Genomic DNA, 25,898 nt, shown 5'->3' on the forward strand with positions numbered 1-25,898 from the left:
AAATTCTCTGAGACCTCGTTCCCTAAAGTTGCTAGCGAAGTTAGGTATTCAAGAATTTTCTTTGCCTAGCTTTAATTGGTAATATTCAACGTCTGTTTCTTCAGAAGCTACATTCACATGCAACTTTCCCGCCCCAGATTTCTCCACCGATGACAGGCTCTTACGAAATCGAATCTGGGCAAGGCCACGTGGATTCTGCACAAATGTTTCAGTCTTGCATCTGAGTGAAATCCAGTGTCAGAAAGAAGCACAAACACTCTCACACCTTTACAAGACCACTTACCCTACGATAAATCAGCAATTGTTTTTAAAACAAAAAACAATTCTCTACATAATAATGAAATAATCATTTTGGGGCTATGCTTTTCATTTATTTATTTATTTTCGCAGTTTTAGGCTGGGGCCGTGTTTGAACCCGCCACCTCTGGTATATGGGGCCATTGCCCTACTTCTTTGAGCCACAGGCGCCGCCCTATGCTTTTCTTTTTTTAATTAAAAATCAGAATAAGACTCGAATACATAGACTAAAAAGTCAAACAGTACATCCGGGCCTTCCTACTTTGGTCAAGGTGCTCTTCCACTCTAGGTGGGGCTCTGGAGGAAAGTTTCCCCAACAACTTTCTTGCTTACAGTCTCTAATTCTCCTGGTATGATGCTCTCAGGTTCCTTTCCCCAAAAGCACATTTCAGTGAATACACGGGTCCTACTCAAAATTCTTCTGTGGTTCTTCAGCTGTCCCAGGAAGATGTCTAAGTCCCTGGGATGGTACTGGTGGTAGAAGTCAAGGACACACACCTTTGGGGATGTCCAACACCTCTGGACTTGGCGCCCCCGACTTCCCTGTGAGCCTCAGCCGCCCTGCACAACTGATCTTTCTCCAAAAGATGCCGCACACGCACAAGACTCTGGCATTCACTCTGTCCTTCCCACTCTCCCACTCGTCTCCTCACAGCCACTCCAGACCACCCCCCTCCCTCTCAGGTCTGTCCCCTTAGGGTGCTATGCTGAACTGACAAGGGAGTCAGGTTAGAAGTGAGACTCCACTCTGTGCTTCCTGAGGGCAGGGACTGTACCTTCTATTTCCTTGTGGGCCCAGTGGTTGAACAAAAACACAGCCCGGGAGCAGCCCAGTGAGTTTCCAGTGAATGAAAACATGAGGTTCTTGATCTAGCTGTGCTATGATACATTGAAAACCACTTTTATTGTCAGAGAAATTCATTGCCCTGTGTCCTGATAATATAAATATGGGCATATAGCATGGGTTACATCACTGCTCGTAGACACATCACAGTATGTTTGGTTTACAGAAGAAACATTGATCTAGACTTCCAATCTCAACTTTGCAAACTGCCACTAACATAGTGAAGAAATTATTTTCCTACATGTGGGGCAATTACAAATATAGTTATAACCTAAGCAGTACCTGGCAGATAAATATAATATTAAGTCAAGGATGGAGAAAAACAAACACAGGCCCCAGGCTGGTACAAAATAGTTAAGTAATAGATTAGCAGAAAAAAAGACTCATAACCAACAGAAACCCTATACCTTAAAATCTATATATTTATGGGACTAGCAGGTCATTAAGGATGGAATTAAGAAGAACATCTTGTTTGAGAAACTATATACCACTGCCATTTCTTCACTTCTATAAGAATTTTCAAAATTCTACACAGTAACTACTTAGTGATGAGAAGTGTCAACAAAAGAAACTAATGAAACTAAAGAAAAAGGAAATTTTTTAGTTATAAATAAATGAGTATGCAATGTTACAGATTTAAGGGCTAAATTACTGTCACTTTGAAGTATAACTAATGTTAGATTCATAAACATGAAAAAACCTGTTTCTAAATATTAACTATGGTATTTATGAAGAAGACGTTTAAAGAAGCATTGCTTTTCTTTTATTTCAAAGGAGGCACAGAATCTTTGTTATCTATCACATCTGAATTTTTATGACTACAGATTACCATAAAGTTGGTAATAAATTTCTTCTAAATGGAATTATTTAAAATAAAAGACATGAAATAAGTGGCTAGGAAAACTGAAATAATTTGAAAGTGATGAAAATGTTTTGTCCACACAGTTCTTACTCAAAGAAAACTAATAATTAACAGAACCAACAACAGACCAGGGTGGTGCTAAGATACACACTTTTGCACAGCAAACTGAGCAAGCTTACTCTATAACTGGGCCGAGTGTAATGGAATTGCTTCCATTTTTGTTTTTGTAGAACTCTTACCTGTTTGGGCGACACTAAAAATCCTAATTTGGAGCCTAGTTTTCCCTAGAAACTAATCTTTGACATTTCTTCCAAAAACAACTATCAGGTGCCCAATTTTAATTGTTACGTAGTTGTACTGTATTATGTATGAGTTTCATGGAAATGGGTGGGTTTCTAACTTATTAAATAAGCATATCTGGAAAACGTCTGGTATCGTGAATTGAAGAGCTGGAAGGACCTCAAGAAAGCTGCATCCCTCAGTGTGACACCCATGGTAAGACTGCCTTCCCACTGCCGTGGCTATTGGTGTGGGACAAGCCACACTGCTTTGTCAGTGGCTCTTCCTCTCTCTTCTACTGCCTGAATTTGACTCAAAGCAATTCTACTCTGAGCCTCTAATGTACTCTTTTGCCAGGTTGGACTGGCGTGTCATTTCTGCCTCTTAAATTGGACCTTTTTTTCAAGATTATGAAGCCTTCCCCATCACTCCAGTTGGTCGGTCTCTTAGATCAGTGGTTCTCAACCTTCCTAATGCCGTGACCCTTTAATACAGTTGCTCATGTTGTGGTGACCCCAACCATCCAATTATTTTCATTGCTACTTCATAACTGTAATTTTGCTACTGTTATGAATTGTAATGTAATTATCTGATATGCAGGACGTATTTAGGGGACCCCTGTGGAAGGGTCATTCGACTTCCAAAGGGGTCACGACCCACAGGTTGAAAACCGCTGTCTTAGAGCATTAATACTGCATCCTACATATTACAGTTACAGTGTACATATCTTTTTTTTTTTTTTGAGACAGAGCCTCAAGCTGTCACCCTGGGTAGAGTGCTGTGGCATCACACCTCACAGAAACCTCCAACTCCTGGACTCAAGCGATTCTCCTGCCTCCACCTCCCAAGTAGCTGGGACTACAGGCGCCTGCCACAACACCTGGCTATTTTTTTTTTTTTTTGGTTGCAGCTGTCATTGTTTGGAATCGAACCCGCCCAGCTCAGGTGTCTGTGGCTGGCGCCTTAGCTGCTTGAGCCACAGGCGCCGAGCCTACAGTGCACGTATCTTATTCTTCAGTAACTAAGTATAACTTCTGTAAAGGCATGATGTGGGGCTGTTGATTCTTTAGATTCCCCCCTCCCTTTCTTTCCTGGCTGAGCAGATGATGTAGTCTGAATAAACGAAAACTGGCCAAGAGGAAAAGCTTCACTTCTGGCATAACTTAATAGACCTTACGCCCCACCACTCCCTTGGCTACACGAGGCACTCAGCACTCACCTGTTTTGGCTGGCAAAAGATGCCTGGTCTATGGGCAGGATGCTCTCAGGCCACGGAGCAGTCTGATTCGGAGGAGCTTGTTGTTGGCTATATTGAGGTCCCCCCATGTTCATCTCTAATTCAGATGGCCCTATAAAAAGAAGAACCCCCAAATCTTACATCTTATAATCAGGAAGTGTCTATTTCTGCTGTGTACTATAAAGTAAAGTATGTAGTTTATGGAAAATAGAAAAGACAGAATATCTAGGTGAAAAAAAGAAGACAAAATTCTGGTTTTAAAATAGAAACAGGCAATAAATATCAAGGCTAATAACCCATTTCAGGGCCTCTCCAGCCCAGCAGTTCTGTATCTTCAGCATTTAAAATAGCCTATCCTCTCCAAAGAGAAGAGCTTTCGTTCATGATTGTATCTTACTGACATTTACTGTATTAGAAATTAAGACTGGGAAATAGAAAAAAGCACTAATCCATTGACAATCATAATAAATGATTTCCGTGGGATTGTTTCACGTTTTTGCAAATCACCTGCATGACTGGCTCGACAGAAGAGAGCAGAATCTCCAGCCTGTGCCCACACTCTCTCTGCTGTGCTATCAGACAGCAGGGAACTTCTGGAAAACTCGACTGTACACTTGGGGGACAGTTAAGAGTGAAGAAGACAAATAGTGTCATCTTATCCTGAGAACAGTTTTGGCCTTGCAGACCCCCTGCAAGGCCATCAGGGTGCTGGTCTGGACCACTTGTTCCTGAACTTTTCCTAGATGCACTTGGGTGAGCTCTTGCACCAGAGGAAGAGTGTAGCAGAAAGGAGGCCCAGATATACTCTCCCTCAGAAATTCTTCTGGAGGCTTCAAAGCTAATGGGTGACATGAGCTTTGCAATACTGTATTATTATCTACACACCCATCTTCCATTAAAATAGATAATTTTCTGTTTAATTCATAGCTATTTTGAGTTTATTAAAAATCAGAGAAATTCAGCTAGAAGAGATAGCTGATAGATCCATATTTGGAGCCCAAAAGCCAGATTCTCAGTGAAGACAGTAAATTTGGGGGTATAAAGAACTCATTACTAGGATTTTATTTATTTATTTTTGAGACAGAGTCTTATTATGTCACCCTTGGTAGAGTGCCATGGCATCACAGCTCACAGCAACCTCCAACTCTTGGGCTTAAGCGATCTTCTTGCGTCAGCCTCCCCAGTAGCTGGGACTACAGGTGCCCGCAATAGTGCCTGGCTATTTTTTTGTTGCAGTTGTTATTGTTGTTTAGCTGGCCCAGGTTTGAACCCACCACCCTCGGTGCCAGTGGCTGGCGCTGAAACCACTGTGCTACAGGTGCCAAGCCCATTACTATGATTTTTTCTGAGACAGACTCTCACTATGTTGTCCTTGGTAGAGTGCCGTAGCGTCACAGATCACAGCAACTTCATACTCTTGGGCTTAAGGGATTCTCTTGCCTCAGCCTCCCAAGTAGCTGGGACTACAGGCGCCCATCACAACCCCTGGCTATTTTTTTTGTTGCAGTTGTCAATTGTTGTTTTAGCTGGCCTGGGCCGGGTTTGAACCGGCTGCCTGGGTGTATGTAGCCGGCACCCTTACACACCGAGCCACAGGCACCTCCTGCATTATCTTTTTAAAACAACCCTGGCACCTTTCTGTGAATGACTTAGCACTTCTTCATTGTGCAATATCTAAACACATGAAAAGAACATTAAACATTAACTTATCAGAATTATGCTAATGTACATGATAAGGAGAAGGTTAATATGTCAATGATTAGGAAAATAATCACAAATATGAGTTGAACCAATAATTATTTTATAGAACAGCTTTATTGGGATATAAATCACATTGCATATAATTCACCCATTTATTTAATTAATTTTTTTTGAGACAGTCTCACCGTCACCCTGGGTAGAGTGCTGTGATGTCACAACTCATAGCAACCTCAAACTCTTGAGCTCAAGTGATCCTTTTGCCTCAGCCTTCTGAGTAGCTGGCATGCTCTACCATGCCTAGCTAGTACTTCTCTATCTTAGTACAGGCTGGTCTCGAACTTCTGAGCTTAAGCGATCCACCCACCTTGGACTCCCAGAGTGCTAGGATCCCAGATGTGAGCCACCATGCCCAGCCCAATTCACCCATTTAAAGTGTATGATTCAATGACTTTTAGTATATTCAGAGTTGTACAATCATTACCATGATAAATTTTTTCCCGCAAAAGAAATTTTTCTTTCTTTCTTTTATTTATTTATTTTTTTAAGACAGAGCCTTAAGCAGTTGCCCTGGGTAGAGTGCTGTGGCATCACAGTTCACAGCACACTCCAACTCATGGGCTCAAGTGATTCTCCTGCCTCCGCTTCCCAAGTAGCTGGGACTATAGGCGCCTGCCACAACACCTGGCTTTTTTTTTTTTTTTTTTGGGTGCAGCTATCCTTGTTTGGCAGGCCCGGGCTGGATTCGAACCCACCAGCTCAGGTGTATGTGGCTGGTGCCTTAGCCGCTTGAGCCACAGGTGCTGAGCCCCAAAAGAAATTTCTTGCCTATTAGGAGTGACTCTTCACTTCCCAGCAGCCCCCTGAGTCCAGGCAACCACTACTCTACTTTCTGTCTCTACAGATTAGCCTGTTGCAGACATTTCATAGAAATGGTACCACACAATCGATCAGACCATCATTTTTAATAACATGTGAACTGTCACTAAATAGCATTCCAGTGATCTTCAAGTAATCTAGAATGGTGGTCCATGAATCTGTATGTTAAATTCATGAGAAGATTCTGATGATTGTCCGGAGTCAGGAAATATTGATGTGCCACTGAACTACTTCATTTTAAAAATATCATACACATGAATAACATGGATAGCGTGACAGTTTCATTCAGTCCTTCCCAAAGTTGAAGTTAGGCAATTTAATGGGAAAAAAAAAAACCCCATTAGAAAAGTAGCTGGTTCTCTGATATAACTAGGATTCTATGATCCTATAGTTCCAGCAAAATCCCACTTGGACAGCTTCCCAAGGGCAGATCACCTAAACGGCAAATGAGAAGTATGGCTTGAAAGAACTTAGGGAGCTAATACTGCCTACCAAGAAAGTACACAATGGAGAGGAGAGAGCATGGGAGCCACCTTACCTATATTCACGGCCTGAGCCTGGAGCATCTGTCTTTGGCCAGGCTGGCTGTTGGGTCTCATGGGGATGCTGGCCGCTGGGTTCCGAATCATGCCTCCTTGGATTGGCCTGTTCATGGCACTGGTGGTAGCAGCACAGGTGACTCTTATCGCTGAACTCTGTGGAGCCCATTCCCCAGATGGCATAGTGGGCCGAGAAGCATTGCTACCCATCATTCCTGCGTGCAAAACAAAGAAAAGTGAGAGATGCAGGAACTAAAAATATACTGTTTGAACACAAGATGACCTTACTCGCTACAAGACAATCATAGCTAATGCCCTCATTGGGCAGACGTAGGCCCTTGGCTAAGAAATAAGAGTCAGAGTCAGCAATCACTATAAAGTTTTCATAACACAGACTTGCCACCCTTCATTGTTCAGAAAAGCTATTAAAATTGTTCCCATTTGTACTCAGACACAGGTGCTGTGGCGTGGGGATAACCCCAACTTCCTTCCTCAGGAAGTGAATCACATTAGCTGATACACACGTCAATGCTTTTCTTTCCAAAAGGCAGGTAATGGCTGAGAGTAACAAGGTCAAAACTGATAATCAATACTCTAATTGCAAACTGAGATCGCAGAGAGAACCCTGTGAAGCCTACACCACCCCCGCTGAATCCTCAGATCCCTTTCAGATTATTAGAATTTGCTGAACTTCAAAATTGCCCCAGGGTAGCCTCTAAGTAGTGGGGAAACCACAGGATTTTTCTGATATTTACTATAGTTAGTTCCTCATATGCAGAGAAAGAGAACTCCCACTACTTCAGCACACCAGGACCACCTCATTCCTGGTTTTATGTATACACACACACACACACACACACACACACACACACACACACACACGCGCTCGCGCATCTAGAATGGGTTAGGGTGGATCTGTGAAAATCCCTTCCTACTCTAGACTTCAGCAGTCATCTGGCCATAGTGACAATGAGAGCACAGAGCTGCCAAGTGTGTGTGCTCTGTGGGCCTGGCCCCCAGGCCAAACCTGAGCTCAGACTTGATAATTCCAATGACATTTGAGGTGTTTAATGGTAGGTGTAGAAAGGTTCTACTTTCAAATACATGACTTGCTTTCCTTTTAATTATGATTAAAAAACTAAAAACAGGATATATTTAACAAGTGGAGAGAACATGTATTGTGGGTGTTTTTTCACTTGTAAAATGGAAATGTGCCATGAGGATGATTAAGGGAGAAAGATAATTAGATTAAAAGTTAGAAGAGTACTACATTAATATTTTAAAAACCATTTTTTTTTTTTAAAGAGACAGAGTCTCGGGTGGCGCCTGTGGCTCAAGGAGTAGGGCGCAGGTCCCATATGCCGGAGGTGGCGGGTTCAAACCCAGCCCCGGCCAAAAAGAAAAAAAACGAAAGAGACAGAGTCTCACTTTGTCGCCCTTGGTAGAGTGCTGTGGCATCATAGCTCATAGCAACCTCCAACTCCTGGGTTTAGGCAATTCTCTTGCCTCAGTCCCCCGAGTAGCCGGGACTACGTACAGGCGCCTGCCACAACGCCCTGCTATTTTTTTATTGCCATTTGGCCGGGGCTGGGTTGAAACCCGCCACCCTCGGTATATGGGGCCACAGCCCTACACATTGAGCCACAGGCGCCGCCCTTAAAAAACATTTTTTTTTTTAATAGCATTTTATTTATTTATTTATTTATTTTTGTAGAGACAGAGTCTCACTTTACTGCCCTCGGTAAGAGTGCCGTGGCGTCACATGGCTCACAGCAACCTCCAGCTCCTGGGCTTAACGTGATTCTCTTGCCTCAGCCTCCCGAGTAGCTGGGACTACAGGCGCCCGCCACAACGCCCGGCCTTAAAAAACATTTTTAAGATTAGACTTGAACCGTACAAAAATATTATGGTGGAAAAGCTTTTAATTTTCCCAAAAATCAATTATCTAAATGATATAACAAGATTATAGAGAGTCTAGAAAGCAGATAGGAAAATCATCTATAATTCAAAAATATTACTGCAATAATAACTGGGATAGTCCCTTTCAGTCTATTTTTTTGTTTCATTTTGTTTTTTTGAAACAGAGCACAGGTATTATATGATCTTCACAGTCTGGACACCAGTGAGCTCTAGGCTATTCAGATTCTAATATAGGCCTATTCCCAAATCTCTACATAAGACTGCTAAAAGAAACGACATCTTGTATCTAATATGCTGATAAGCCTTAATAAACCACTGGCTCCTTTTCTATTAGAGAAGTTTGCACAAATAAATATTTTATTCATCTTGAAGATTTTATTTATTCATAAAATGCATATGGCACTGTTTCTGTGAATATACAAATTAGTGGGGCAGTCAGAGCTTGGCACATGTGGCAGGTGCTCCATAAATATGCGCTGAGTGAATAAGCTACTTTACCAGAGCATAATACACACCTACCGTAAATTCCTCACCAACAATAAAGAGTGAAAAGTCCACCTTTCCCTCTCAAATTGAACTCTTACATTTAGTTACCTACTAAATGGCCATGTGTGTATGGCGATTACAGACTAAGCTAATAATAAAATATGAAGAATTAAGACACCTACAACTATTAGGTTCTTTTTATGAGATCTATTTCTCCCAGGGTGTTTATTTCTAGCACTTCATTGAGACAAAGGCAGAAAGCTGCCCAGCATCCTGCCGTATCCGTAATAAACAGATGTTATAGGAGGTGGTGGTTATAGCAATCAACGCTGCTGCAATGATTTCCAGCCTCAATTGGATGGAAGTTTGGGAATGTGGTGCCACTGTGACGGTGACTACCGCTTAGGAAATGTGCCTGGGCAACTTGGCAGACACCTGAACTTCTAGTTGGTCAAGGTCCAAACCAGATCACAGCCAACTTCCTATACCTTTGGAGATCTGAAAGCTACTATAAGGCCAGACACACTACTGTTTAAAGTTCTTTATTTTATTTTCATTCTGAAATTCTCCAAATGCAAATCATCAATTTGTAAGTTTTGGGGGTATCGGCAAATGATCACTGGAAGCTAGCCATCACTTTACACATACCCTACACAATGCCTAGAATAGTAACTGGGACAGATGAGTAGTAAGTGTAGGCTTTAGGATTAACAACTAGAAATCATATAAAAGGAATGATCACAGAAATAAAAAGTTAGCTTACTAGACTGTGTTCCAATATGCCACTTTCACAGTGGACACGTGTACAGCTTTCTTGCTCTAACCTGGTAGTTTCTAACACAAAAAGTTCACTTGAAAAAAATTCTACTAGTTTGATGCCGATGAATACATCATCAAATGAAATAACCCACCAATAAAGTAACAGTGCATTTGAGCCCTTACCTGTGCTACTGTTCCCTAAATTTCCTTGGTTGCCTATCATCCCTTGGTTACCCATCATTCCTGGCTGAGGTATCACTGAGTAGGGACTACTGTTTCTGATTGGTGGGAAAGGTCCAGCACCAGTTGGGCTTTGCAATGTGATGTCAAGTGGTAAATTCTGGTTTGGCAATAACCTGCCCAGTTGCCCTGGTCGTGGGTTATTAAAAGCTAAGGAGAAAACAAATGAAAATTGATGGTTAATATAGGATAATGGAAAAGAATATTAACAATAGTAGTGTTTAGGGAAAATGCCATCTGTAAAATGACAAATACAAGCACATCAGGGACCAAATGCCTACATAAAAAACAAATTCGCAGACAAAAAACATACCCAAAGCCAAAGTATAGACTCATAATCTAATCAAGTCTCTAATTGTTGATGATCTTGTAAAAACCACACAAACAAAAAAACCATATGTACATCATTTACCATACACTTTTCTCCCCACAGGTAATTTCTAATAGTCAACTATACTTGCTAAGTAAACCATTAATGTGGTTTTTCTTTCATGTTTTATTATTCAAACTTAGGAGTACTGCTGTCTTGCATGTATGAAGCTGTTAAGTGTCTCTTGGATATAGCATCAAACCTAAACATGTGTGGTTTGGACATTAGAGTATCATTATTTTCCTGGGTTTAGTGTTAGATCAAGAGGTTATTCTCATCAGAAGTTAAAATCTTTAAGTGTGAATTCTGTTACCTGAAGCAGTATTAAATTAGAGCCTTGCTTTCCTTTCTAAGTATAGCTTCATTAAATTCTATATATACTTAAGATTTAAAATAATTTTTATGGTTAGTTCACAAGAATTTATCATGTACTAAGCACTATATTAGCATCACACTGATAACCAGTAATTTAATTCTATTAAATTTTAAAAATACTTAGATATTATACATCACAGTAAGATATTTGAGAATATCAAGTACTTTGTCTTCTCTGAATTATATAAACAAAGTCTAAACCAGCACATTTAAGAGAAAGGGTGTTTTTGTTTTTTTTTTTTTGAGACAGTAGTCTCAATCTGTCACCCTGGGTAGGGTGCCATGGTGTCATCAAAGCTCACTGCAACCTCAAACTCTTGGGCTCAAGTGATCTTCCTCTCTCAGCCTCCCAAAGTAGCTGGGACTACAAGCATGTACCACCACACCTGAGTAATTTTTTCTATTTTTTAAAGTAGAGATGGGATCTCACTCTTGCTCAGGCTGGTCTTGAACTCCTCTCAGAGTGCTAAGGATTATAGGTGTGAGCTACTGTGTCCGGCCTAAAAGAAAAGTTCTTAACAATCAATAGTAGATATAAAATATTTAGAAAAATTAGGGCTGGGAATGGAAACTACGTACATGTCTAATCACAACTTTCTCAGGCCTAGTTATCTGGTTACTATTGAATACTCTCAATACCATTAGCGGTTACAGACAGAGGAAAAACCTTGAGTTCTTTACACGGCCCTTCACCATCTCTCCTGGTTAATGAGCAGGAACTATCTGGTGTGTTCTTGCCCACTCCCCAACCACCCTGACTCTGTGATCTCCTCTATGGTCCAGAATTAATCCCTCATTACCTAAGAAAAAGGCAGGTTTGAGAAATAATAAGTAAAAATGAATCTTTCTTATGTTTCTTTTCAGAATGGTCAGAAATCACTTGAGAAAAGATGTAGACATTAAAGACATTCTCTGATTTGGTTGATGGCTGCTGTTTGTGCTTTGAGAACGAATGCCAGGGACTGGGTCAAACTGCATTTGATAGGAAAAATCATTCTGTTGGTCGATTTAACACCGAAGAGGTTATCTATCTTTCTATAAACCATATTCTGCTATAGAAAAGATATTTTCTTCCATTCGAAACTATCAATACAACTTCAGGTACTATCAGGTTCATAAACTAAGCATTCAAAGTAAATAAAGAATTTATCCTACACTTTAAAAAATTTAAATAGAAGATAACATATGTATTTTACAAATAGGCAACTAATTAAACTTAGAAAACATATGATAAAGTTCCATGTAAAACAGACGTTTATATGAGGATTCCTAAGACATATGGCAACATATTTTTAATATGTATAACCCTTTCATGTATAATGATTAAGTACTTTGAGAATCTTTAATAGTGTGTTATTCTAAAAAGCCAGCATAATTCTTTAATTTTGTATGTTTTAAGCATTCATTATATAGCAAACATGTAAAATCTACTTTAAACTCCATGTGTGCAGGGAATAACTACCGTGGAGGGAAATAAGACAACCAGCTAAAGAACTTTATCACTGTACCTCAGTTTCCCTGCGCCATGTTGGTTAAATTACTCACAAGAGACCGTTAGCTCTGTTCACTAAATCTGTTCTGAATACTGTTTTTAAAGACCAAGACAGTAGATGGTGCTATTTGGTCACAAAAACCTTGACGTGACTAAGCTGTTTGCATCAGACTTTAATAATATCTGTTTCTGATAGTGATTACATGGAAATTTCCTGGAACAACCAGCAATATCCCATACTCACTGCTCTGTGAAATTCGCAGTGCTGTTTTCTGGGCTCCAACAGGTGGGACAGGGCTGTTTTCAGCTGTGAGTTGCATGAGGTCATTGATGATGGCTTGCTTGTCAACTGATCCAGCAGGGGCGCCTGGCCTCGTGTCTGGGAAAAGCTGTGGTAATTGACTATTCTGCAAATCATCCAAAATCTCCTCCAAGTTGTCCAGCTCACTGCCAGGCTGCAGTTAACAAACAGAAGAGTTTATCCAGTCCTGCTGCAGGAGTGGGCAGCGCAGGCCCATTTATAACCCAGACCTAACTGGTACGAGGCACCACAGCCACGTAAAGATGCAGACACACGCACACCTCAGGCCCAACAGCTAATCCATCATCTCTAAAAACACTGACTCGACAAAGAACAAGTAATGTAATCTTTTGGTGTTCGATTATCTTGTCTATAAAAAGAGATGGCTGAATTAGAAAAGAAAGCACTCTTCCAGCACTGATTCACTGTTGGTTTATAAAATCTTATTTTATGCTAATCATTCAATTAATTACAAGTGTGTATATTTCTAATTTATTATGAGTGGACTGTGACTTACAGTCCAGGCCTAGGTCTTATAGTTAAATCTCTCTGAGAAATAACAACAACAACAAAACTGGTAGAACATGTGATCCAAATTCGTGCTGAACAAGCATTTAACGAATGGTCAGTTCCTTTGCAGACATTTTTATTTTTCAGAAGGTGCGTAGGTAGGGGGGCAGGTGCAAAAGAATCCTGAAGTAACCATGAACTAGACATTGATTTCTCGGCCTGAGTGGTGCTTTCTGGCTGTTCGCACTTTCGGTTTCCAATGACAATGGCTTTCTCAGTCACGTACCAGCTTCGGTGACAAAATGTAGGAAAAGCAGGATAAAAACTGAGAATTTATAACCTGATTATACCCAAGCCATACAAATGTTTCTCAGGGTCCCCCCCCTTTAAGAAATTTCATTTTCAATCACCAACTTTAAAATAATGTTAAGTTTCACCACTATTCTCTACTTGGTACTTTTTTTCTTCCAGGATGAACTGGAATTTATTCTAGATTTTACAGATATTCTTCTAAGTAGAATCTACCTGTGTGCCAGGTATTTAAAATCAGATGGTTGCCAACCACACAAGAAAATGGCCAAGTTATACGCTAAGACTGCTCTCTAGGGCGAAAGTGCTATGAACGATTTCCTTGACGTGCAGGTAGAAAACGTAAGTCAGGCAGTTTTCTCAGTCATTGGATGAACTTTGAATCTCTGACCACAACTAGACATTCCATCTACATTGGCAAATCAAATAAAATACAACTCATACATCTGGTAATGAGTTATACAGAAAGCAGAATGGCTTGTTTACCCTAAATCTAATTCCTAGCTCCCATGGAGAGGTTGGATTTGCTAAGACTTTTGTTAATTATGGCAAATGTAATATATCTATATGGATGTCTTATGATTGGATGTATTTATTTCTTAAGTTAGTAAGGTGACATTTTATTTGCTTCTTAGACAACTAGCTTAGCAATAACTTGGAGATGCATTTCCTTAATGCACTGTTAGAGCAATTACAAAACCATTTTTTCCTTAGTCACTCAATTCTTTCAAAAGGGAGGGCATCAGATACAGGGGAGTTAGTTATATTTTAAGTAAGGGTTAGGTTCCAAAGCAAGCACCCTGAAGCACAGACAGTCGCAGACAGACAAAACGATGGCTGAAGCTCCTCAGGAAGGTGTGGTACTGTGTCACTTCGCCACGGGCACGCGGTTTCTCCCTGGTTACATTACTATCTCTGGTTAGTTCCTAAACGAAATAGTTTATTAGGGGGCCATGCTGCATGAAAAAAACCTATAGTTACACGTTCACAATATTAGAGCCACAAGGGAACCCTAGCCTAGCAAAATCATGGTACCACCACATGTCACTGAGCTGAATGGTGGGCAAAACTGCTTGTGTTACCTGAACAACCACTTACTAACCATCTCTTCTTTCCTTCTCAATGTATAAAATTGACTTTGTGTATTTCAATGCACGTGTAAAGTGACTACTGTAAATCTTTCTTACCATATTTTTGCTGAATACGTAAAGGCATAAACCGATACTCTTGGCATAAACATGTATTGATTGTCCTCCTATGGCCATTACCTGGAACTTAGTAAATCAGTCAATAAGATGAATTCCTTTAACCATGTTAATACACACTTGAAAAAATTTTCCAAAGATCAACAAAAATTTCCATAGAAATTCCTATAATTTCTATTAATTTCTCAGAAAAATGTATCATAAAAATGCATGAGAAATAGTCTTAGTTTTGTCATAAAAATAGTTACAGAGATCAGAAAGAAGTTCTAAGAAACCATGAAGTTTATCTTTGTTCTTTGAAAACAAGTTTTCCTACTACAACGCTGCCCTGCGGTAAGCATTTTTAACGAGAGGAAGCTTCAAGTGTGGGGGTGAGGGAGGCATGCTGTAGTAAGTTCCCTCTTGAAAAGACTTTGCAGATTACCTCTGAAGAGAAACAGCCAAAATAAATAGGTTCACATAAACAATAATAAAAATAAAGTATGTTATTTTTCTTAATGGAAGCACTTATATTTGCCCCCAATCCCAGACATACATAAAAGAAAAAAATATTTTCTTTGAGACCGAGACTCAGTATGTTGCCATCGGCAGAGTGCCATGGCATCACAGTTCATAGCAACCTCAAACTCTTGGGCTTAAGCAATTCTCTTGCCTCAGCCTCCCAATAGCTGGGACTACAAGTGCCCCGCCACAACCAAGGCTACTTTTTGGTTGCAGTTGTCATTGTTGTTTAGCTGGCCCGGGCTGGGTTCGAACCTGCCAGCCTTAGTGCATTTGGCCAGTGCCGTAACCACTGTGCTATGGATGGCGAGCCAAGAAAATTTTGACAATACATAAACAACAGTCTGAGTCTAGACTCCTTCCTTTCCTTTTCACCTCCAACCTTTCATGCAAACAAAATTACACCGTAAACCATCCCAAATGGAAAAACCAACGATCATACTTCTCAAGAGTTCTGATGACGGTGTTCACCATTCTTCCTTTGTAATCTACGCCTGTGTCTAATGAGCTTACTATCAGTCTAATGTTACATATATGTATGTGTATAAAACATAGTTGGATAGTTTAAATTTATTTCAAATAATTCCTAATTAAAAAATTTTAAATCCATACTTTTGAATAATTTTTATTCTTTTTTTTTTTTTTTTGTAGAGACAGAGTCTCACTTTACGGCCCTTGGTAGAGTGCCGCGGCCTCACACAGCTCACAGCAACCTCCAACTCCTGGGCTTAAGTGATTCTCTTGCCTCAGCCTCCCGAATAGCTGGGACTACAGGCGCCCGCCACAACGCCCAGCTATTTTGTGGTTGTAGTTTGGCCGGGGCTGGGTTTGAACCCGCCACCCTCTGTATATGAGGCCGGCGCCCTACTCACTGAGCCACAGGCACCGCCCAATAATTTTTATTCTTTAAAAGCATGTATTAAAAAAAAGCATGTATTAAAATTTAACCAACTTGAAAATTTTGAACTATGCCCATTTTTAAGAGTAACTAAATACATTTGTCTTAAGCTCTGCAAGATCTTCTTGGTGTTAGCAAAGGAAATTGGTTCTACGGAGACTCATAACTAAGAGTGCCATTTTAATTCACTCAGCTTACCATCTGAAAAATGCATTATGAAATTTTCCCCAGTAGAAAGAAGATCGCTTTGCCTATGTTTATTCCTTGTCAATTTTCAGAGTACACATTTAGCATTAATTGTCCTAAGATTACGCTATATGTTCTTCTTTAAGAAGATGACGTTCAGAGTATCTATACCCTCAGGTTGTGAAGTAACAATAAAATGTGATGACTACAGCATTTTCTTCTATGTTCATGTTCTGGAAGGGATGAACTGATTTACATTGTTTCTGATAAAAATTTTCTTCTTTAAATTTCTGTAAGCTTTAATTCTCATCAAAACTTCTTCTATTTCCTATCCACTTTGTTAAGCACAATTTCTCTGCAAGACAAAAAGATTAATCCCTTCCTTTAAAATGCTTTGCCAAGATACTTCAAAGTTTTGCTTAGGCATCTATTTGAATGCTCAAATTAGTCACATCAATTTGAGTAGTTAAACTATTTCAGGCAGAAAATGAGTCAGAAAGATTTTTATAAAAGTTCTACAAAATGAAAATTAGACTTGATTTCTTTAATTTTTCATTTTTCTGGTTTTAGGATTTTTCATATGTCCAAATCAACTTGTTCTCTGAAGAAAGTATAAAAAGCACAGGAATTTTAATAATGTAAGCATTCTAATAAAACACAAAACAGCTTTTCAAAATATTTTAAATATAAAGTATAATTTTATCACATTTACCTAACACAAAATTTTTAAGAAACAGTAATACAATTTTATCACATTTGGACAGAAATTTTCAGGACACTACCATTTAAAATATAGTGTGCTTTCTTATGGAGTCAAACACCCAAAAGACGTTCTCTGAAAACTATAGTATTTCCAAAGCTTATCAGAAGTGTCCCAGTAGCATTACAAAGAACGTAAGTGTCCTCTGGTTAGGTATCAACCATGCTCCAATGTGTAAATAAGCTGATACTGGCAACTTAGAAGTCGGTAAACATACTGGAAATTTTTCTGTCACTGTTTCCTGCTGGTTAGGAAATGCTGTCAAAACAAATATTGTTTAAATACGCTACTTAGCAGAAAATACTATTTTAGGTATAATAGCACGATTGAAGCACTTCCTGTTCTCAGTGAGTTAGTAATAGGTTAAACACACTCAGTTAATGGCTCTTTTCTGAGTTAAAATAACAAGACAGTTAATGATACAATTCAGGTTCAATAATAGTTTGCTTTATCTTAGTAAATAAATAACTAGTTGTGTTTCCTTGAAAAGAAAGACAAGTCTTCAATAAACGTGTATAGCAATCAATAGAAGATACAATTAATCTGTATTTGGGAATAGTGAAAGTGAGCAGGAGGTGAAAGAATCATTGTTTTTTTTTCTTAAAGTAAGTTATTCTAACTTTGATCTAAATTTAGATAATGCATACTTCCTGTGGTAACTTTTCAAGCTGCAATGTTTCTGATGTTAAAATTGCTCTGAAGCAGTTATTCTCGGTAGAGTTTTAAATGAGAGTAGAAGGAGGGTGAGATCAGGGACTGGGTTTCATTAAGAAAACTACACTGACTGTGCCCGTCTCTGTGTGTGCTCATGTCTGCGTACACTGCTTTCATGCACCAACACAAGAGGTCTGTGCTGATTATACTCGGGGCTTTATTGTTCCTAGGTATGATAATTTTGAGTAGAAAAATGTTTCTCCTAAGTAAAAATACTAAACTGCAAGGGATTTCAATGACTTAAAAAATAAACAACCCATCTCTGTGTCAGTTTCTTGTCTGTAGTGCAATCATATACTACAAATATGGAAATGCCGAACCACAGTCCCCTCTGCTGAGCCTTTAAGTCCCGAGGGCCTTGGGCCTGGGGTGGAAATGATTCTGTTTACAGAAACAGCGGCTGGCTACACTGGACACCACGCTAAGGTAGATGTGGTGAGTCACCACCTTGCCCTCTCGCGTGTGTCAAGGGACCTGAGTGACACTATCTGGGCCTGCCCCTCCAGACTGCCACTAGCTTTGTATATTCTGGTCTAGTAAACCTCAAAAGATTAAAACAGTTACAGTTGCCAATATGGTTTTGTACTTCACTCTACCTAACATTGCTGTTAACTTTCTGCCAAGACCCTGGTTCCCCCATCTAATGATTTTATACAATTATAGAATAGCTGCTACACAGAACCTTGCACTAACAGCTAAGTTTAGGGATTTTTCAAGAGGTTTATATAACTTGGCTCTGTTTCTCTTGGGAAGGGCACAGAGGCTTGAAAGACTCTACCTGTCCTTTAGGAATAGGAGCAGCTGTTAAGACATCACAGTGAAAGAAGGAAGGAGGCCAAGTGCTTAGAAGCCGCGTGGAGCCCAGCTAGAAGGGAACACGTGTGGCCTCAGGTCCCCAACTGACCACTGCAACCCCAGGCCTGGCTCAGGGCGGGGAGTCTCTGCTGACTCAGCAGAGGTCCAAGGTGCAGCAAGCGGTTCACCTTTCCTCTTCCCATCCACTGCTAGTCCCCGAGACAGTGACACATAATTTACTTGCAAAACAAATTTCAAGGAGAAATTCATTAGCCATTTTGAGTAGGAAAGTCCTCACAGTTTCTTCACTTCCCAACAAATCAAGATTCAAGAACAGATCTGAAGTGCAGGGCATGTCCAGGGATTAGAGGGAGAGTGCTGGCCCAGGGTGGAGTCTGGATCATTAACCCCAGTCAATCACTAATTCCCCAGGAGACGCCTCATGCCAAGTCACTGTGGCTATAATAACCTATGTTTTTTAGACAAAGAACAACAGATAACGTAACCTATTACTGCAGTTTTGAACTTACACATAATGGCTCAGATGTACTAGTATCTATTCAACTTTACCTCTGTTTTCTACTACCCATTTCTCCTTAAATATGTTTTTATACCCATGGTCTAAGAAATTGCTCTGCATTAATCAGAAGTTTTGGCTGAGAATAAAAAAAGGCAGAATGAGCTTCAGATCTGAAAACCAGGTGAACTCTGATTTTAGTAGGCAAGGTAAATAAGAAGTAATTCAATTAAGTCTATTCTGATAAAGCCCCATTTCAAGGAAGTGATTATGTCCAATTTAGGCATCTTCTGTAATAGGGGTCGGCCAACTACTCTCGGCTTGTGGGTTGAATCCTGTTTGTGCATAAGCTAAGAATGGATTTACATTTTCTTTAATGGCAAATTAAAATTCAAAAGAAAAGTATTTTTACATAGAAAAGCTATATAATATGCAAGTTTCTGCATCTGGCAGTACAGTTTTATTGGAGTTCAGCTATACCCTTTGTCTACATGGTGGCTATGGCGACTTCTTACAACAGCAGCGCTGAATAGTGGTGACAGAGAGTACGCAGCCTGCAAGGCCTAAGATAGTTAGCATTTGGCCCTTACAAAACTGTCTGCGCGCCACATTTTATAATAATGTCACTCTTTGCTAGGAAGAGTATTTTATTTTTTGAGACAAGAGTCTCAAGCTGTCACCCTGGGTGGAGTGCCGTGGCATCACAGCACAAAGCACACTCAAACTCTTGGGCTTAAGCGATCCTCTTGCCTCAGCCTCCCAAGTAGCTGGGACTACAGGGGCCCATGGCAACACCCAGCTATTTTGTTGTTGTTGTTGTTGTAGTTGACATTGCTGTTTTAGCTGGCCCAGGTCGGGTTCAAACCCGCCAGCCTTGGTGTAAGTGGGTGGCGCCCTACCCACTGAGCTACAGGCGCCTCCAGGAAGAGTATTTTAAAAACACACACCACTTTGGTGAAAATTTCAAGAACAACAGAAGAGAAACCTTATTTTTCTCAAACTGCCCCTGTGGAGAAAATTCTTGATGAATACAGATCAGTGTACCCGGGAGAAGATGTTTCAAGCTCACCTGGTCGTTGGGCTCAAAGCTCATCCCCTCCTTCTCCGTTTTCATAGCTAGTAACTTGGTGCCACTGGCAGGGTCTGTCTTACTGTCCAGTCGCTCAAGTTTCGGCGTTATTTCTGGTAAACCAATATCTTTAGTATCATCTTTATCTAGCAAATAACGAAGTAGTGCATTCTCTTTCTTCTTGGGGCTCACTGGCTCTTGTTTAATAGTCACTTCTGACCCAGGAGCTGTGCTGCTGGACTCTTGGCTCAGGTCTTTGCCTGTGGCTTCTGCTGTCAACTTGGCCAAGTCCACAGGGGAACTGCTGTCCTGCAAGAGTCTGTGCAAAATTTTATGCTTCTCCTTGAGCGAGGTTCCGTGTGTGGACCCAGAACCAGGCAAGCTACCTGTGGAGTCTTTATTTGTGTCCGACAAAGAGCTGGCCAAAGGCGAGGGCTCCATCTGGTCGGACTTGGTGGTCAGCAGCTGCAGAAGTTTGGTCTGTCCCTTGCTGTCGTGCAACCGGCTTTGCCCCTCGGCTCTCTCGCTGCTCACAGCTGGCGGCAGGCTGGGATCACTGCTTTCCTTTTGCTCTCCAGGATGGCAGCTGCTCTCTGCTTGTCCAGTTGTACCTTCCGATGGTTCCCCATAAAGTCCAAAACAGTCTTTCGAGTCCAAGCTTCCCATCTTGCTGAGTGGGGGAGGATTCATATTAACTGGGGAGTTTTGCAAATTGCCCATTTTTAGGTCCGGTGAAGCCAACGACGACCCTAATGAGACCCCGTGCCCCTCACTGAGGGCCTGAAGGGCATTGAGGGAACTGTTGGTATAACTATGGCTATTTCCTGTGCTGCTGCAAACTCCCACGGGGGAATGCAAGCTTCCTGCAGGGGAGAACTGACTGGGTGGGATGCGAGGGCTGCCAGCCACTCCAGGGCTCATGCGATGCCGTGGTGAGAGCATGGAGTTGGGCTGTCCTGGAGTCATGCCAGGACTGCTCTGTGAGGGGCTGTTCATTTTGAGTGCATAGTTACTACCCTGAGGAGTGGCTGCCTGCATGCCTGACACGTGGTTCATTCCCCCAGAGCCACCAAACCTGCCCAGAGCCATGCCCATTTGTTCCTTTGGGCCATTTATGGGAAAATTTATATTGCTACTGAGGGTCATGTCCTGACCTGGGTTCCCACACATGACCTGATGGGCAGGGCTGCTAGAGCTAATTGGATTCAATGGCTTCCCCATCGCTTGTCCAGTCAGATCCGGATTCATTACACATACATTCTGCTCTCTGTATAATGAGGAAACAAAGAAATATGTAAGAAGATTGCCTCCTTTAAAAGGACAGACAACAGACATTTAAAGGATAGACAATACTCTGACGAAACCACCTGCGATTATGGACAAGACTGAATGTACAGTTTTGGACCAAGTGGGATTTTTTCAGGCAACTCATTCAGATATCTGTGGTTCTGTAGAGGGGATGTGTTTAAATTTGACTGCTACCACACTGAAATAGCAGTTACCAGATAAGACATTAGCAAGGTTCCAATTTCATAATGTATCTTCCTCAAAAGCAACTGAGAGCAGGTACTGTCTTAAATGACCCAAACAGAGCTGACTAGAATTCTTTGCCAGAGATTACAATTCCTAACAATAGACACATCCGTAAGCCTGGAGAACTCTGACAATGTTCTACTTGGCTCAAGTTGAACAACAAATTTAGGGGGAAAAGCTTACCCTTCACTGTTAAGAGAAACCACCAGTTCTAGAGCCAGCAGAATGACTAAAACTGCTTGAAAAGAGATCATCTTGTCTAACAGACTCCCACACACCTGCTCACCCCACTCGAGCCGGAGCCAGCAACATGGGAGGCGCCTTAGCTTGCGACCTTACAACCCTCCTCTTGGGCACCTCCAGCCCATCTCCTTACTGATATTAGCAGGTTTTCTGCGTAAGATGACTTCCTAAGCCCTGTGAACTTTAATCCACAGTCTTGGCAGTCACTTGTGAGTTACCAAATGTGTTCATAAATCCAAATAAAACACGTTTCCCAAATTGTCAGGCATCAGCTTTCAGTCAGGTGGATGAAATTTGCCTCATCTGTAATCACTTTCAAGTTGTTTCAGTTTGGGGTCAGATTTATTAACAGTTAGCAAACAGGGCTGCTTGATCTTTTCTTTTTTTATTCCTAAGAAAGTGAATAATTGAGAAATGTAATAAAATGGGACTCTTTGGCCAGAGCAACTTTATGTATCTGATAGTACTTCATAAAGTTTTATACAGCATATACATAAATATTTATGTAACCTGAGATTTAATTGCTTTCCTAAATATATGCTCTACAGGCGTCCTCAAACTTTTTAAACAGAGGGCCAATTCACTGACTCTCAGACTGTTGGAAGGCCAGACTATAGTTTTAAAAAAAAAACTATGAACAAATTCCTATGCACACTGCACATATCTTATTTTGAAGTAAAAAAACAAATGGGAACAAATACAATCACACTGCCTCATGTGGCCCACGGGCCGCAGTTTGAGGACCCTTGCTCTAAAACAATCTGGTTTATGACATTTATTTTAAAAAACATTCAATTTCTTTACCCCCCCCCCCTTTTTTTTGGTAGAGACAGAGTCTGACTTTGTCACCCTCAGTAGAGTGCCGTGATGTCACACAGCTCACAGCAACCTCCAACTCCTAGGCTTAGGCAATTCTCTTGCCTCAGCCTTCCAAGTAGCTGGGACTACAGGCGCCCAAGACAACGCCTGGCTATTTTTTGTTGTTGTTGTAGTAGTTTGGCTAGGGCCGAGTTTGAACCTGCCACCCTCAGTATATAGGGCTGGCGCCCTACCCACTGAGCCACAGGCACCGCCCTATTTCCCTTTTTTATAAAAATGTTTATTACCTTTCAATTTAAAGTCTACTGTCAAAAAGTTAATTTAAACCTGAGGGAAAAAAATCTAAATTATTCTAAGTATATACATTTGAAAGTTTTGCATTTAAACATACAGGAGCAAAAATCACAGTACTGAGCACCCATATTCCTGTCTGACACATGTCATACTGAGAGCTGATCATTTTCCCTTCTTCATTGTAAGGCCAGTCATGTCCAAGCAAAGTCAGGGCTAGCCTCCTGCTCTTCCTGCTGGGTCTTAAACCCACAGACGCTCAAGTCTCTAATAAAAAAGAATGTATCATTTGCATGTAACCAACAGAAGTCCTTCCAAGTACTTTGTATCACTTCTAGATTACTTGTAATAGTTAATAACAATGTAAAAGCTATGTAAATAGTTGTTACACTGTATTTTAAAATTCAAAATTTTTTATTGTTTTTCCTCCAAATATTTTCTGTCTATAAGTGGCTGAATCCTTGGATGTGGAACCCATGGATAAAAGGGCTGTTATGAGTTGTCTTTTAGTCTTCATTTAATAACAAATTACTTCATATTTTATATTACTGTGATTGATTTAAAAAAGTGTTTAACAAACTGAAGAGCTGGAAAGGGAAAATGATTTCTTGGGACCAGGCTTACCTGTGAAGCATATGTAAAGAAATTACAAGCTGAGGTTCATTAGTAGTTGGAGAGCGGATGAGTTTGCTCTTTGTCTGAGCAGCAACGAGAGTGCCATCGGACAAGGAAAAGCGGTAGATCTGACTGAACGCCAGGCCTTGTCTCAGAACTGCAGGCAAGCAAGGACAGAATGCATGTTTAGAAATCAAGGGTGGAAGGAGGACAAGACATAGTGACTGATAAACTTCGTTAAGTACCATAGCCTCATATTTTCCTTCCAGCATGCTGAACAGTTACAAGTAATAATTCATGATGTAAAATTCTCTCTCTCTCTCTCTCAAATATACGCATTTGGAAACAGGGGCTAGCCTTGCTGCCCAGACATGAGTGCAGTGGCATGATCACAACTCACCGCAGTCTCAAACTTCTGGCCTCAAGCAATCCTCCCACCTCCACCTCCCAAACCACTAGGATTATAGGCGTGAGCCATTATGCCCAGTTCAAACATTAACATTTTTAAAACTACATTTACTTCTCAAAATATCAATAACCTCGATATATAGGTTTTCCTATAAAAAAGAGTTAAATAAAAGCTTAGAACCTCAAACTGCGTTCTTTTAATAAGGCTTCGGTATCATGGCAAAAGAGTATAACTGTTTATTGGGTCAAAACAAACTTTCCAATGATGTGTTTAAAATGTTAGAAATCAATACAGTGCATAAACATGGTATGTTTAAAGTATACAAATTAATTTTAATTGCCCCTTAAACTAATACACATATTAAAATAAAATTATTAAATTTTAAAATCATTAAAATGATATTAAACATCTTCTTTGAATATTCATCTTGAAGGTACGTGCTGTTCAATCCATCATCTCACACTACTTTTACCCAAGTCTGTTTTTCACTGTGGAAGAAGTCCTATTTCTGTGGTTAGGATGACAGGAAGTAAAAGATAAACACTCAGAAGAATATGTTCAGAGCAAAAAGGACTAAAAACTGAAATAATAAATGTGTAAATCTTAGTGACATATGCTGATTTATTTTAGCTTTTAGATAAAGGGTTGAGGTGCTTCAACTTTAAAGACATAACAAAATAAACAAATCAACTAGGTTAATATAATTTCTCTTAAAATAATTTTTAAGATTTTTAAAACAATTATATTTTATAATAGTCTAATATTGCATATAAAAAAGAACATTTCAATTCAGAAAAAAGCACCCTATAATTTAGTTCCCTCTTAACTCATTTTAAGGAGACTACCACATTTTACCACATAAGCCTCAGCGCAAACTCTGTGGGTTGAACAGTTAGCCCCAAAGTGACCAGGCACGTTCACCTTGCCCCAAAACTGCCACAAGTGAGAGAAAGAGACTGAAGTACAGATGAATTTTGATTTCTTAGTAAAATTTCATTTTTGAGCAAAATTTTTTAATGATTCCCTTCTACAGTTTTAGTTAGATACAGTTTTTAGGTGTATCTTGCTCTGTACAGTAAATACATTCTAAAAGCTAACAAAATACAATTTTTATAATACATATTTCCAAAGACTTATCATTTCAGAATTTTGTGTGACCTTGGCTATGATCATTAAAGATTTTCTTTTTTCTTTTGTAGAGACAGAGTCTCACTTTTATCGCCTTCGGTAGAGTGCTGTGGCATCACACAGCTCACAGCAACCTCCGACTCCTGTGGCTTAGGTGATTTTCTTGCCTCAGCCTCCCGAGTAACTGGGACTACAGGCGCCCGCCTTTTTTTTGTTGCAGTTTGGCTGGGGCTGGGTTTGAACCCACCAGCCACCCTTGGTATATGGGGCTGGCGCCCTGCCCACTGAGCCATAGGCACCGCCCAAAGATTTTCATTTCTTTCTGGTCTACACCAACATCTCTGCTAAGTAGGGATGTGTACGCATGCATCTGAACGTTAGTTTAAGAAGCTCCCTGTTTAAACAAAGCTTGGCAGTACATTTCTTTCTTTCTTTTTTTTTTTTTGGTGGTTTTTGGCCGGGGCTGGGTTTGAACCCACCACCTCTGGCATATGGGACCAGCGCCCTACTCACTGAGCCACAAGCGCCGCCCGGCAGTACATTTCTATTCAATGTAAACAATTATCCCCATTTCAAAAGTGTAAATGTCTATATGGGGTTTCCTTTTAGTGGGTAGATCTGTTTAAATCTGGCCTATCTGCATAAACCTGAAATCAGGATGCCATAGGGTTAAACGTGGGATACTGCTACTCAGGACCCAAGGGCAATGAATACGTTTTGCTCATGGTGATTTCATAGTTTTTGTTATTACTGTTCTTTTTATTTTAAACCGGAGCCAGTGAAATACTGATTTCTGTTAAATGCAGCGTCTTTATCTT

At 40.4% G+C, this 25,898-nt stretch overlaps 1 protein-coding gene across 6 annotated transcripts in view; it reads right to left on the bottom strand.

Moving 5' to 3' along the window:
- The window catches only part of NCOA2 (nuclear receptor coactivator 2), a 322,367-nt gene that overhangs the window by 23,355 nt on the left and 273,114 nt on the right, over positions 1–25,898 (bottom strand). For 4 of the 6 annotated variants that reach the window (XM_053558592.1, XM_053558593.1, XM_053558594.1 and 1 more), the window contains exons 10-15: positions 23,553–23,700; positions 20,043–21,309; positions 12,522–12,732; positions 9,984–10,190; positions 6,635–6,850; positions 3,502–3,631 (exon numbers count right to left, since the gene is read on the bottom strand). In XM_053558592.1, coding sequence (XP_053414567.1) covers positions 3,502–3,631; positions 6,635–6,850; positions 9,984–10,190; positions 12,522–12,732; positions 20,043–21,309; positions 23,553–23,700 — 2,179 coding nt within the window. The remainder of the gene's footprint in view (positions 1–3,501; positions 3,632–6,634; positions 6,851–9,983; positions 10,191–12,521; positions 12,733–20,042; positions 21,310–23,552; positions 23,701–25,898) is intronic. The other 2 variants (XM_053558597.1, XM_053558598.1) reach the window with 1 other exon arrangement.

The sequence above is a fragment of the Nycticebus coucang genome, chromosome 13 (genome assembly GCF_027406575.1).
Source record: "Nycticebus coucang isolate mNycCou1 chromosome 13, mNycCou1.pri, whole genome shotgun sequence".
In the NCBI taxonomy this organism is placed as follows: Eukaryota; Metazoa; Chordata; class Mammalia; order Primates; family Lorisidae; genus Nycticebus; species Nycticebus coucang.